Source organism: Varroa destructor, unplaced genomic scaffold (assembly GCF_002443255.2).
Source record: "Varroa destructor unplaced genomic scaffold, Vdes_3.0 BEIS01000007.1, whole genome shotgun sequence".
Classification (NCBI taxonomy): Eukaryota; Metazoa; Arthropoda; class Arachnida; order Mesostigmata; family Varroidae; genus Varroa; species Varroa destructor.
This window is the reverse complement of record NW_019211460.1, coordinates 21,631,337-21,643,835: the sequence shown is the minus strand read 5'-3', so window position 1 is coordinate 21,643,835 and position 12,499 is coordinate 21,631,337. Positions and strand designations below refer to the sequence as shown.

The 12,499-nt window shown below is 37.4% G+C and overlaps 1 protein-coding gene across 3 annotated transcripts; it reads left to right on the top strand.

Annotated features, from left to right (window-relative positions):
- Nucleotides 1–8,702: 8,702 nt before the first annotated feature.
- Nucleotides 8,703–12,310, top strand: Polr1H (RNA polymerase I subunit RpI12). Of its 3 annotated transcripts, none has more exons than XM_086973902.1 (4): nucleotides 8,703–8,850; nucleotides 9,727–9,836; nucleotides 11,061–11,292; nucleotides 11,526–12,310. In XM_086973902.1, exons 3-4 carry the CDS (start codon nucleotides 11,104–11,106, stop codon nucleotides 11,733–11,735), a joined length of 399 nt encoding a protein of 132 aa, XP_086830028.1. In that variant the 5' UTR covers nucleotides 8,703–8,850; nucleotides 9,727–9,836; nucleotides 11,061–11,103; the 3' UTR covers nucleotides 11,736–12,310. The 3 variants fall into 3 exon arrangements, with proteins under 3 accessions (XP_086830028.1, XP_022669205.1, XP_086830029.1); XM_022813470.2 differs by lacking the exon at nucleotides 8,703–8,850 and adding an exon at nucleotides 8,857–9,168; XM_086973903.1 differs by lacking the exons at nucleotides 8,703–8,850; nucleotides 9,727–9,836 and adding an exon at nucleotides 10,883–10,990.
- The last annotated feature ends 189 nt before the right edge of the window (nucleotides 12,311–12,499 follow it).

Here is a 12,499-nt window from a genome sequence, read left to right as displayed (position 1 = left end):
CATCATATACGACTGGTCATAGATTAATTGTCTTGGTGAGATTATGGAACTCAGCCATAGTGTTAGATATACACAATCATACAACCTCTGAAAAATTCCGGGCCACAAATTTCTACTAAACGAAATCAAACAAAGACCATAGGTTAAATTTCTGGGAAAATTTTCTTCCGAACACCGCCCAATCTGTGAATTTTTCTGCCCACTAGTGAAGAGCAAAGTGAAAATCGTTTATTTAGTCGATAACTATCGGGCGGTGGGGTGCTGAAACTATCAGGTCGATCGATTTCGCAAAGTAAACAAAAACAAATTGGCTGTAGCGCACAACGAATGCGCCTGTGTTAGCCTTTCTGCGCGCCAATAAATCATATATATACCCATAAGAAACTTTTTTGGATGAGAGAAACAAGTGAAAAACCCTAAATACTAAGATTCTGCTAGCTAATCTGATAGATTCAGCTAAAACCTTTTTACGAATATGCACGTGTGATTTGGATACTTAATCCCTCTACATCCATCATTTTTTTTTAACAGAAATCACATGATCGACTAATACACATGTCACTAGTATTATAAGGAAACTTCATCTACAAGCAGTAAATTTGATCACAAAATGAGAAGTCACAAAAACAATGATACATTTCTATCTTTCGTCTCTTGAGAGACGCATCGAAAGAGATGCATCTTTTTCGTCAATCATCTCGTGAAATAATGCCGTGAGAAACCAGCAAGCGAGTACTGGAGATACAGGTGCGCCATAAGCGAAACCCTAATTGGTCCTTTGTTAATTCATTGCGGGTAAATAATGACAAATGAAAGCAGGTTAGCAATTATTTATATACAGTGCCGCCATAACTTCGAACGCTCATGTAGGCATGAATGGTATTATGCATTTGATTTACGCATCCATCACCATCGAGCCATACAGAAGGGGCAAAAGAAGTACTTCTGCAATTCGATAAGATGTATGCCTAAGCTTTAAACGATACAATGAAAAACGTAGCTTGGTAATTAAAGAGCCCACTTACCTCTCTAAACGAAAACCTTTATTCTCGTAATATTGCTCATTTGAGAGTTTAAGTTAGTCAACCTTTTCTTTCTTTTAGGAATCTGATGACTAAATTTATTTTAGGTGCCTTTCATTTCATTCAGAAACGATATTTTACTTTCAAATCCAGTCCAAAGCATTACCATGCACTACAGTTATTGATGACTATTATGTATGTATCGAACATGTTTACTAAAGGCAGCTTAGTAAAGTAAACATAAAAAGGACGAAGTAAAATGTCCTCACATTTAAAAAAATCAACGACAGCCCATGATTTTTCGGTTATTATTGAATCTTGACGTAAATATGATTAGTTTATGAAATGATCCTAGTAGAAAGGTTGATCTAATACCACATAGAGGATGTTCAGTATAGAGTACAGCATATATCGCTGGTTTGTAAGTTGCATTTAAACTGAGATAGGCTTTTGGGCTAAACATTTTGTATGAGTCTACATCTTTCGCGGGTATGTCTATTTAACGTAACTGCCACATGTTCGGCACAAAATTCGGCCCAATAATATCCTGCCAACAACGATGATGGTGATTATAGCCATCAGAATGGTATCAACTTATCGGTATTTTCCCAAATCGCAAAGAAGAGCCATTTGATCCTATTGAGCCTTCTGATTCATCCCTTATCATCTAAATGCAAACGAATGTTTTTAATACTGTTCAGACTAGTATATACATATATATACCATTCTCAGTTACTCAAGTATTTTTCAAATCGGTTTTGTTATTCAGAACAGATTAAAATAGTACTCCCGAATGGAACAATTCCGTGTTTACTTAGGATACTAATGTGTGTGGCCGATGGGTAAGTGGTTAATCACTCCTGCGATGATCACCGACCACTACTGCGTGTTACAACGAGCGAAAGCCAACTATTTTTTCTGCTATGTGTTATACGATTACAGTGCGCCCTAGCTACTCTGTTGACAGAATAGGACGAGAGATTCAAGGGCAAGCATACGCTCGCGTAAAATACGTGGTTTCTGCCTCACTTGTGCGCGCCCTGTCCCATAACGACAGCGGCTGTCAAGTTGTTCCAGCTAGCTGTTATTTACTTGCTTTGAAGTGAGCAAGACGCTGTGTGCATGTTTGTGTGTGTCGGCTTCTGGTTTCCACCAAAAACCATCATACTGGCGACTATGAAAACCCGCAAGAACTTCTGTAATAGAACGACACCTGGCCTACAAGCCAACAAACGCACTATATTGTAATGCCGTTGTTATTCTTGGAAAGAAATGGCGTCCATATTTTGCATGAAATATTACTCGCATTATAGACTTGTTATCATCACTGACAGTAATAGGATCGGGTTAGGCGTAAGTCAAGTAATACATATCTGTGTCGGTGAACTATTACATTTGAAATTCTCCGAAAAAAAAAGAAAAATAAATTTATGGAATCAACCGGTTTATAAGTTCATAAACCACAGGCCAAATCAAATAAAACGAAAATAAAAAAGAATAAGCGTATAAAGATTTTTACTTCGCCTGTTTATAATGTAATGTAAGTGGAATCAAGTGGAGCCACTGATTCAAGCAAATAAGTTCACCAATTAGTAATGTAAAAATTGCCGTTCACAGATTGTACGTGATAATTCGGTATGGCACACATTTTTTTTATTACCGCAGCTGAAACAGACTGGAGAAAGTTGGTTCTATTGACGTATCATCAGATTTCAGAGCAGCAATTTGATCAAGACATTCAAGCTGACAATTTAGAAACAACGTAGTGCAGATGAATGATCAGGTAGTAGTTAAAGCTCTATTTAATTATATTTAAATACTTGAAGCCTCTAATAAGGCCTAAAAACAATCCGCAACTATGCCTTGAAAAATTTGTCGCTTCAGAAGTTGGTTAACGAAACTGCAAGTTTGGAACTTCTTGTATGAAATGGCACATAGCAATTTTAATATATGCTACTGCTGTAAAAGCAGGCACAAACTACTTGCTTGATCACAGATAATTTCTCATATGGATAAATCTAGTCAACCAGCTGATTCAAACAGGAAGACACTGTATCCACAAAAATCTTCTATGACACGAAGTGTGACTGGCTTAAGTTCTTGAACTAATTGTTCTCTCTGAGTAAATTCTATGTGTAGGAGACGCTTTTCTAGCAACGAAAATGTCAGTAAATCAACTAACTTGATTCATATCCCTCGCATGTTCGTTTACCGTTAAGATTATCTTACTGCCGGAAATGAATCAACCTGCATCAGCTTATGGCCGGGGAGCTGTGTTAGCGTGTTGAGCGTGTCCACTTTCTCCGAAGAGTAAATCATTACATTAATAATCCTAATACAGGAAAACTGATGTCCTCTACTTGCTCGCTAGGACTGGATTGCACAGTTAGTCACTACAGTAATACACATGCCTGTGTCTAAATAAGGGTATTTATATACTTGCCGATGACCAATATCACCTTCACCAATTATTTGCTATGCTCAGCTGCAGAGGAGCCGACTGCAAGCCGGCTGATTTACGTGTAGTAGACCGCATCCTTCAAATGTAGATTCATCAAGCCCGTGAGTTCGACGTGGAGTATATATTGTTCTCCTTAAAACCAGTCACTTCAAGCTTGGCCGAATCTTTAACCAGCCGATCTACTGCGGCGAATGATTCACGGCTGAATTTGTACTATCTTGTTAGAATATGAAGTTCGTGACACTCTTTTTAGATAATGGATAATACTGTGAATTAATATACAAACATCGAGACCCTTTTAGTTTACATTGCTCTTCCACCATCCTTAGAATCCCGCCAAGCGTATTTCCTCAATCGTGTCCGCTTTGCTGGCACCAATATTCCGTTGCTTTGTATATTGGGGGAGCGCACAGAGTACTTTGACAGGCTCGACAAACAAATTGTCTAGCAAAGCTAATCCCTACGAATGCCAGAAAGTTAACACTTAAGTGCTTATCTAAGCATTACGCCTTATATTCGTCAAACAAGAGGCCTTCTATTTATGAAATCAGTAACACGTCTCCAGCTTCAAGAGAGGTGATTAATGGCTTTCCATTACGACTAGCGGTTGTTTGATATATCGCAAAAAAATCGAAAGACTTCTAATTTGTTCAAGAAAGACGACGGTCTCTTGGCGTCATAAATCATCATAGAAACTTCTCGTTTTCTGCGAAGTGTTTTCGAGCATTGACAATCGAATCTTTGGTTAGCTGTCCTCTTTGCCATTTCAGTTAGCCGGAACATAGGAAACTAGAGGCCTAAAGCAAAGAGCAGAAGGTTGTTACCGAAGGCAGCAATCGGCTTGACGGTACTGCTTTACTGTGATGTCACATGGGACAACTGCCACTTTTCTATGGCAATGGTGATAGACAGCAATGGGGGTAATTCCGAACGGAATCCAGAAATTTCGACAAAGCTTCTGGTGACTGGCTCAGCTCGCAGAACTTGGCAGTTCAATCACTTTAGCTATTTATAAGTAGTACGTATAGCCTAGGATAAACAAAATGACTCAGTCGCTTGGAAATCTATGCCTATTAGGGACGACTGTGTTTCCATATTTTTACGATCTCTTCGTTCATTTTAGTTAGAGTGATATTCACTATTGCGTAACGAATATTACTGGCTTAGATATCTATAAAAGCTTTTTGCCAATATATTTCCTTATTGTTACAAAATCCTTTATTGAGGCTTACGTCAAAACTCATCTCAACCAAAACGTTGCTGATAAAAGTAGAATCCGAATATTTTTAGTAGATCTGGCTGCTAATTTAAATGACTGTTTAATTCTTTTGAGATTTACAAGTACACATCAAAATAGGCAGTTTTCATAACAAAGCACACGGTCATACCAGCTAAACCCGACCGACGCCAATCTATTGGCTAGCATGTGCGTGTTTTCGAACCAAATACACGGGGCATTTACGTCATGCACACTACGACAAGACGATACCGATACTTAGGGCAACAGTCGTCAAAATAAAAAAATTAAAGGTTCATTAACTTAGAAACATGTTTTTTAAAGGGGCCCTGTTGATGCTGCATATGAGGTTATTCAACCTGGTAGTCAAGTGCTTATGAACATTCTTGTTTACAAATGTGTGCGTACAATATTTGTGCGTGATTATATTTCTCAAATTAGGTGATGATCAATCAGCTATGTTACCTTCAATCTAAGTGCTGTTTTTAAAGTCTGCAAACATCCTTTCGCAGTTACGACTGCTGCTAAAGCAAAAAAAAAGGTTGTATTTGCCCTATGCGGTTTAAGAGGAGTAAAAATGTTCGACGTATGAATATAATCTTGAAAGGACATGGGTTGGCTTTTCATTATTGTGAAACAAATGAAGTTATGTATTGGCAGTTCCTTACCGATGCCCGAGAGAGGACTGTCTCTACACTTGACGCCGACTAATCAGCACGAATTATTATTTAATCGACAGTCGCCCATCAGTTACCTATAGCATTCAGTAGTGTACCAGTAATAGCGCTCATGAATTAGCATCTAGTAATAATGATCCCATATATCATTTGATTATAGTTTAGTTGATCTGTGTCATACGAAATGATGTATTCTCGACACCTCACTTTGTCGATTTCATTGTACCAATGAATACATTACATACGCGGACGACAATATACCTTTTTGTACATATGGAGTAAATTTTGAAATAAATAATTTTGTGTCATGCGGATGCTAAGTTGAGTCACTTCAAATTAGACCTTGCCAAGCTATCTGCTCCGTATCCTTTGCTTACTTCTGCATATTTTCTCAGTTTTCTAAAACCTCAACTATTTTTGTACGCGCCTTATTTATTACGCTTTCTAGGACGAACGGTATCCTTTACTGATTGCACCATTTTTCCAATAAAGGTTCGTTAACGTTTATTTTTATGTACTGCCAGCTAGAGAACGTTGTTTTTTTATCCTTTCAACAATGCCTCGTTAAAGATGGGAACCTCTGTCTAGTACAGGACGATTGCTAGCTGCCAGTACCTAAAATGCTGCTTGTACAGCTTTTCGCTGATATTGAAAAACTAGAATTATTCTCGAATCCAAAGTTGGGAAAAAAACTAGAAACAAGCCCCTCGACAAAAAAGCCCAATTCTCAGAATTGCGGTTTAGTTATGTTCGCTTTTGGAACAGCCGCATTGACTGACAGGCATGCCAACTAGAAACGTATTCTTTAGCATACTTTCACAATGTTTAGATGTTTCCATTCAGTTAGGCTGAAAAGACATGTGCCATTTCGTGACAGACCTCAGAGAACACCTGCTTTGTACTGGTGTAAGAATAATAACAAGGATAGTCGCATCACTTTAACATACAAACGCCGAAATGTCTGCACAAGACACTTTCTTTCGGAAACGAAAGAAAACATTCTTGTACGCGGCTGATGCTTTGTGTTTACTCACCCGAAGTATGATTTCCTGCAGCTATGAGATTAGAGCGCTAAGACGGTATGCGCCGACAATATTCTATTACAAATTCTAACTGGAATTAATTCGCTCTAGCCACGATTTCCACTAGGGCTTCCACACCGTTTTCTGCCTGCTGGTTTATTCTTTAGCAATATCTCGGTTGTGTTTATGACTTCTGTGCTAATCGATGACGGCGACAGTTCCAATCGTAATACGGATATCGACCGCGATACCAGTATTATCAAAAGCTGTCGTGGCATCTTTGATCCATGTTTTCTGTCGCAACCACCCGTCGTTTTTCCTTTCGGTGGCATCGAATTTGGCCAGCTTGCATAGAGAACAGCATAGGTCTACCTACTTGCCAATCAGATAACACATTATACATCAGACGGCCTCGATTGCAGTTTCTTGCTTTACCAAAAGTTCTGCCGATTCAAAGTCGATCATTAAACACCGAAATTGCGCTGAACAGAATACAACAAAAAATAGGCAGAAATCGATCTTGCTAAGGGGTCTAGCTAGACCTTTGTATTTTTGCTTCTCGGTCCCGACTTGCAAGATCCGGTTTCGTTTTTTGTTTATTACAGAACCGTAAACTAAATTCATGTAGACTGTTGTATATAGAACTTTTCCCTTCATTTTCTTTTAATGGACTACAATTTTATACTTGACTCAAAATACGAACATTGCATTAGATCCGCGCCTGCGTAATCTACTTTTCCACCCAATGTGCTATCAATGCAAAAGCTAAATCTCTCCTTATAATTTTCTATATCACAGAAACTGCCAAGTTGTAACGGACAGCACTTCGTCCTGGAATCGATATTTCCCTGCTTTGATAATGAAGCAGCAAACGACGACTAGTCAATTTCCGTCTGCCACTTCTCGATGTTATCCTGTTGACACATGTCGCTAAAGTCATGTTTATGACCTTCAGTTGATGTTTACATAATGTTAGCATGCTAGTATACTAGCTAGCATACCAAAATTGTCGAGACAAAATTAATTAGACAAGATTGTCGAGGAAAAAACATACAAGGTGTATAAAGATTTTAGATAAAATGCGTGTCTAGCTAGTGAAAATTCAACCGCTTCTTTTTAGATAAAGAGAAAAAAAACGTGAAAAGCAATAGATAGGCTCTAGATATCCGAACAGAGTGAGAGTATAGCCACACATAACGCAAAATAGAACGGTTATGAGCAAACGAGCCAGCTTTAAAAATCTAATTTTTGAACCTTGAGTTAGATATGCATTACATGTGATGCTATTACTCACTGCTTTGCAAATGAAATGCTCGACTAACTGTTTATTGACGACTTTCAAGTCCATGTGTTAATTGTGGTTGACAATTCTGCTCGCTTAAACGATTTTATGAATTTGTATTTATCTTAAAGCGCTCAGCCGGATAAATTATATATTACCATACAGCTTAAGCATAAGTGCATGAAATATTATTAACATTCAAGCGCCAGGTAAAGCTCCGTCACAAAGATCCAAATACAAATATAGAAATGAAATGTATCTTCTTTGTTTAAGTCATGGTCAGATATCAGCCACTCCAATCTTAATTGACCGATCACAATGTTTTGCTATCATCTTCGTAGAGACTCAACTAAGTGTCCTTGGTTTCTAAGAAAAATATAGACTAAGTAATTTTGAGGGACCTAAAGGAAATATCAATATATCTATAATGTGTCTATCTTAATGATTGAAACGATCGCTTCCTTTCACGCAAAATGTACATAATAATTTTGAAATTACAGTCGCTCTTAAATTTGATAAACGATCTTTTTTTTATAACTCTACTAAGCCATACTTTGGTATCAATGGCAATAAAATTGTGTTGCTTGAAGTAAAAAATCGATAATTTAATTACATTATCGAAACAGTATCAATATCGCTACGCTGTAGGCGATTTCCATACTTCTATGATGAGGGAAATATTTGTAGCTACGTGAGCTATTTTCCATCGTTACTACCACATATAGTTCAAGGAAATATGTTTGTTCAAATAGATGTTTTAGTTTTTGTTTTTTAAGCTGCTATATTTTTATTATGATCACAACAGAACATTTGAATTTACTGTCAGCGCACCGCTGAATCCGACCGTGCGTAAACAACAGTACTGTGACCCTCTTGAAAAACTGTCCAATTAGTACCGAGTATACTGCTGCTATTTAGTTCCATCTAACCTATAATCCTCTTTATAATTAATAATTTACACCTACATAAACATATTGTGTATAAAACCTGACGCAAATCTAGCTAAAAGGCTCTAATTTAGATTTGTAGCTAGCATTCAGACTCACAAAGAAGGTTCTAGCAAACGCCATAGAGGTCACTGCTATCACTGTTTATTTTGCTTTACGATAGCAGTTAGAACGTGGAGCGCTGCGAAAACTGGCTGATGTTGTGAGTCTTTCCCGTCCGAACAGAAGTGCTTGCGTGTTTGTGAAGATTATTACATACCAATATGTGCACTGATATTAAAGGATATTGATATGGAATAAAAACTACATACCAGATGCAGATAAATCCATTTTCATTTTGTTTTTGCCAAAAGATCAACTCCTAGAATCTCTGTTGCCATCGTTTAGTTGGAATATATTTACTTTTCAACACATCGTGCTTATGATTTTAACAGAATGTGACACAGCAGAAATAATAGCATAAATGCATGTGTTATTGCGGTTTCAAGTTATCGACATTTGCTGTTCTTTATAGAAAGAGGTCAGTCACATATTGGTAGTAACGTGTTCAAGATTCGATCTATGGTGGATAAATCGCGCAAAAAGCATATTTTACAGATAATGACTAAGTATAGATAGATATTTAAATGAAATGTGGAAAAAATGAAATGACAAAGCTTCACGTGGAATCGTTTGTCTAGTACTAAAAACTATGCGCATAGAACCTTAATAATACGAGTGTTGTGTTATGGTTTCAGATTTAAAGTAGTTCATTTGACTTCGTTACAATAAATTGCGAGTTTATAAACTTTTAATAGATTTTAACTTAAATAAATGTTGTGTTATGATTTAATAAAAGCTATTGCTTTATATTTATGTGCGCACTGTTATCTGTATCTCAGTCAAATATCTATGTATATATTACATGCTAGTAAACCAGCAGTAATCAAGAATTAGATTATAAAAACACCAGATTTCTTCAGTGAATACTTGTTTCGCTGGTAGACCCTAGAGCACATATTCAATGAGGATATGGCCAATTACATGGTTACAATGTTTTGTAGATCATTAGGATCTTAATTAAAATCTATTCTTTCAGGGATCTCAAAAAATAAACTGAACTTCAGCTTCTTGTAAAGTTGTGTTCTCACCATTTTTCGCCGTGTACACTGCTGGATCGTAAGCGTACTCTGTGACTGCAGTCATTCAGTGAGTTTTCTGAGTTCTCATTATATATTTTTTACAAAAAAATTGCTTCTAACACGTTATACCTTCTATAGCAAGAGGTATACAGCTGTGATTAAAAACTATGCTGCCTAGTCATATAAATATATATATATATATACATATATATATATATAACTTATAATTCGCAGTGAAAATTGTTTGGGTCTGTTCACACACACACACCGCCAAAGCATCTACGTGAGCATAATGCTACTGACCGGTTGGTTGAGCCTATTTTACGGCACAAAGTCGGTAGTGCAACTGTCTTAGTTAGTTTTGCCTTAGTTTTTCCTTGGCGATAACGTACCTAGTACGTTTTACTGCCTTGGAGAAGCATGAATCTAGACTTGATTTTCATTTGCGTCGACGGCCTGTTTCACCTTCAGGATACAGTTGTGAAGTAACTTTAACACTCCTCCTGTTTTTTCGTATCATGCGCTGACTTTAATGAAGTCGCGTTTCGGATTTCATCACGAATATCTTTAGTGCTACGCATGGCCGAATGGAAAATTTCTGCATTAGTTTCAACACGCACGGGCGAACTTTGATTCGTAGGCGTTTAGCTTTAACCTGCGGCGTGTACTTTTTGGATTTGTGTAGCTTATTGATAATCTTAATCGCGCATTTTATGCTTATCAGTAATACGTAAAGGGCATCGCGCGGGACTACGGCGTGGCCCAACATGAGCCCACTGATAGATGCGATAGCTGTTTTTTTGACCCACAGGTCGTAGCAGAAATGTTTGACTAGGTTCTAACTTGAAAGTTCTTCGACTTTCAAGTACAAAGTCATAACATTTTGTCATGGCAATAATTTATAGCAGTTATCGTTTCCTGATGACAGATGACTCTGTACTACTTCCATTCTACGGCAAAGAGCATCTGTTTAGCGGAAGCCACGTGGCATGTGGAAGTTCAATTCTTTAGAACGTTCAGCAGTCAGTTATATCGGCGTGCTCCGCATGCCTTTGTCTCTATGTAGTTGTTTTTGGGTTTCAGCAGCAGCAAAAACTTAATTGCCTTCCTATTTCGAAGCCATGTAAACGAAACTGAACAGAAGGGAGACGAAAGGGAAGTTCATCAATGCAAAAGAAGACATTAGCTTCGAAGTGGTTACGCTCATGGGAACTAAAAGAAGTACGTATACACGATTCCTTTGTTTCACGATGGAATTATTTATAGATATAGACTAAACTAATATTTTCAGGTGGTTGAAAGCCATTGGCGGGCAAAAAGCGACTGGTGTCATTATGGAGAACGGCAACGGTAGTGTTCGAAATAGTAAAACGAATGTAATTTTTTCCGGAGAGCTGGAGTTTTGCTCTCTGTGCGGTAGCATCTTGCCGCTGGCTCTGTCTACAACAGTGGTAACGTGTCGTTTGTGCGGCAACTCGGTCCCAATTGAGAACTTTCACGGGATGGAGACGAAATCTGTTGTGGTGAGGATAGCATTTAGTTATTTAAATGGCAGTTAGGTATTGATTTTTCGCTTCGTAGAAAAATCGTAGTACAACAGATACTTTTTTTTTGTTTTGGGTACCTTGAAACGAAAAGAAACCATATATATATATATATATATATATATATATATATATGGTTTCTTACTTTCTAACAGTTGTATCCTTCTAGTCATATGAAAAATGCATGTGCCGTTGTTTTGTGATCATTTTAGATCTTTAACGATCGTGAGACCGCTCTGAAAGGCGCTGCACAGAAGGAACTAAGTAGTGCTGGAGATGGCCCTAGTGTGGACAGAATCTGCACAAACTGTGGTCGCGAGGGAATGACCTATGCCACCTTGCAGACACGTAGCGCGGATGAAGGCCAGACGATATTCTACTCTTGTCCAGACTGCGGACATCAAGAGAATGAAAATTCCTAAATAATTTAGATATATCTAGACAATAGTCGATAAATGCGTTGAAAAAAAGATAAGTCAATCGATGCCAGGCTCCATGGCAGCATTTTAGAGATTGTATGAAGAACTACGGAAGTCCATGTTTAGATATCTGTTAAGTGATTCACTTAGTTAATTTTAATTTACATAGTCCTATGTAATCACTTAAAAAACACACGAATTACTGTCAAGTTCCAACGAAGTTTACTTGAAAATGATAAGTGTTTTTTTATTTCAATTTCATCATTCACAAATTACACATTTAACTTTTTCTGACGTATTGTTTGTACGAAGATCGTATATAACGTCTATGTCGGTGCATTCCAACAGTACAAGATGAATTGACCAGATTTGATGCACATCAGCATACAGATATCTTTTTTCCTTAAGCTAGCATTTCCTTTTAACTTAAGTTAAACTTAACTGAAATCTGTCAACTTCTATGATGTGCTTTGCCCTGCCATTTGCTGTCACCTCCAGCTGCTCTGAAATACATCTTATTTGTAATAAAATGCTTCACCGTAACGTGAGAATAAAATCTATCCCTGATCTATCCCCAAGGATTTGTTCTTTTTTACGTTGTTCTTGTTTATCGAGCGTACATTAAAACGTTAGTGAGTACACCGATAAGGTTTTAGTAGCAGATATGCATAATCCGCAATACGTCAAATTCGAGAGTATTGTGATTTGATTTACAAATATCACTACATGAATCCTAAGATCTACAGAATTTTTTACACAAAGGTTAT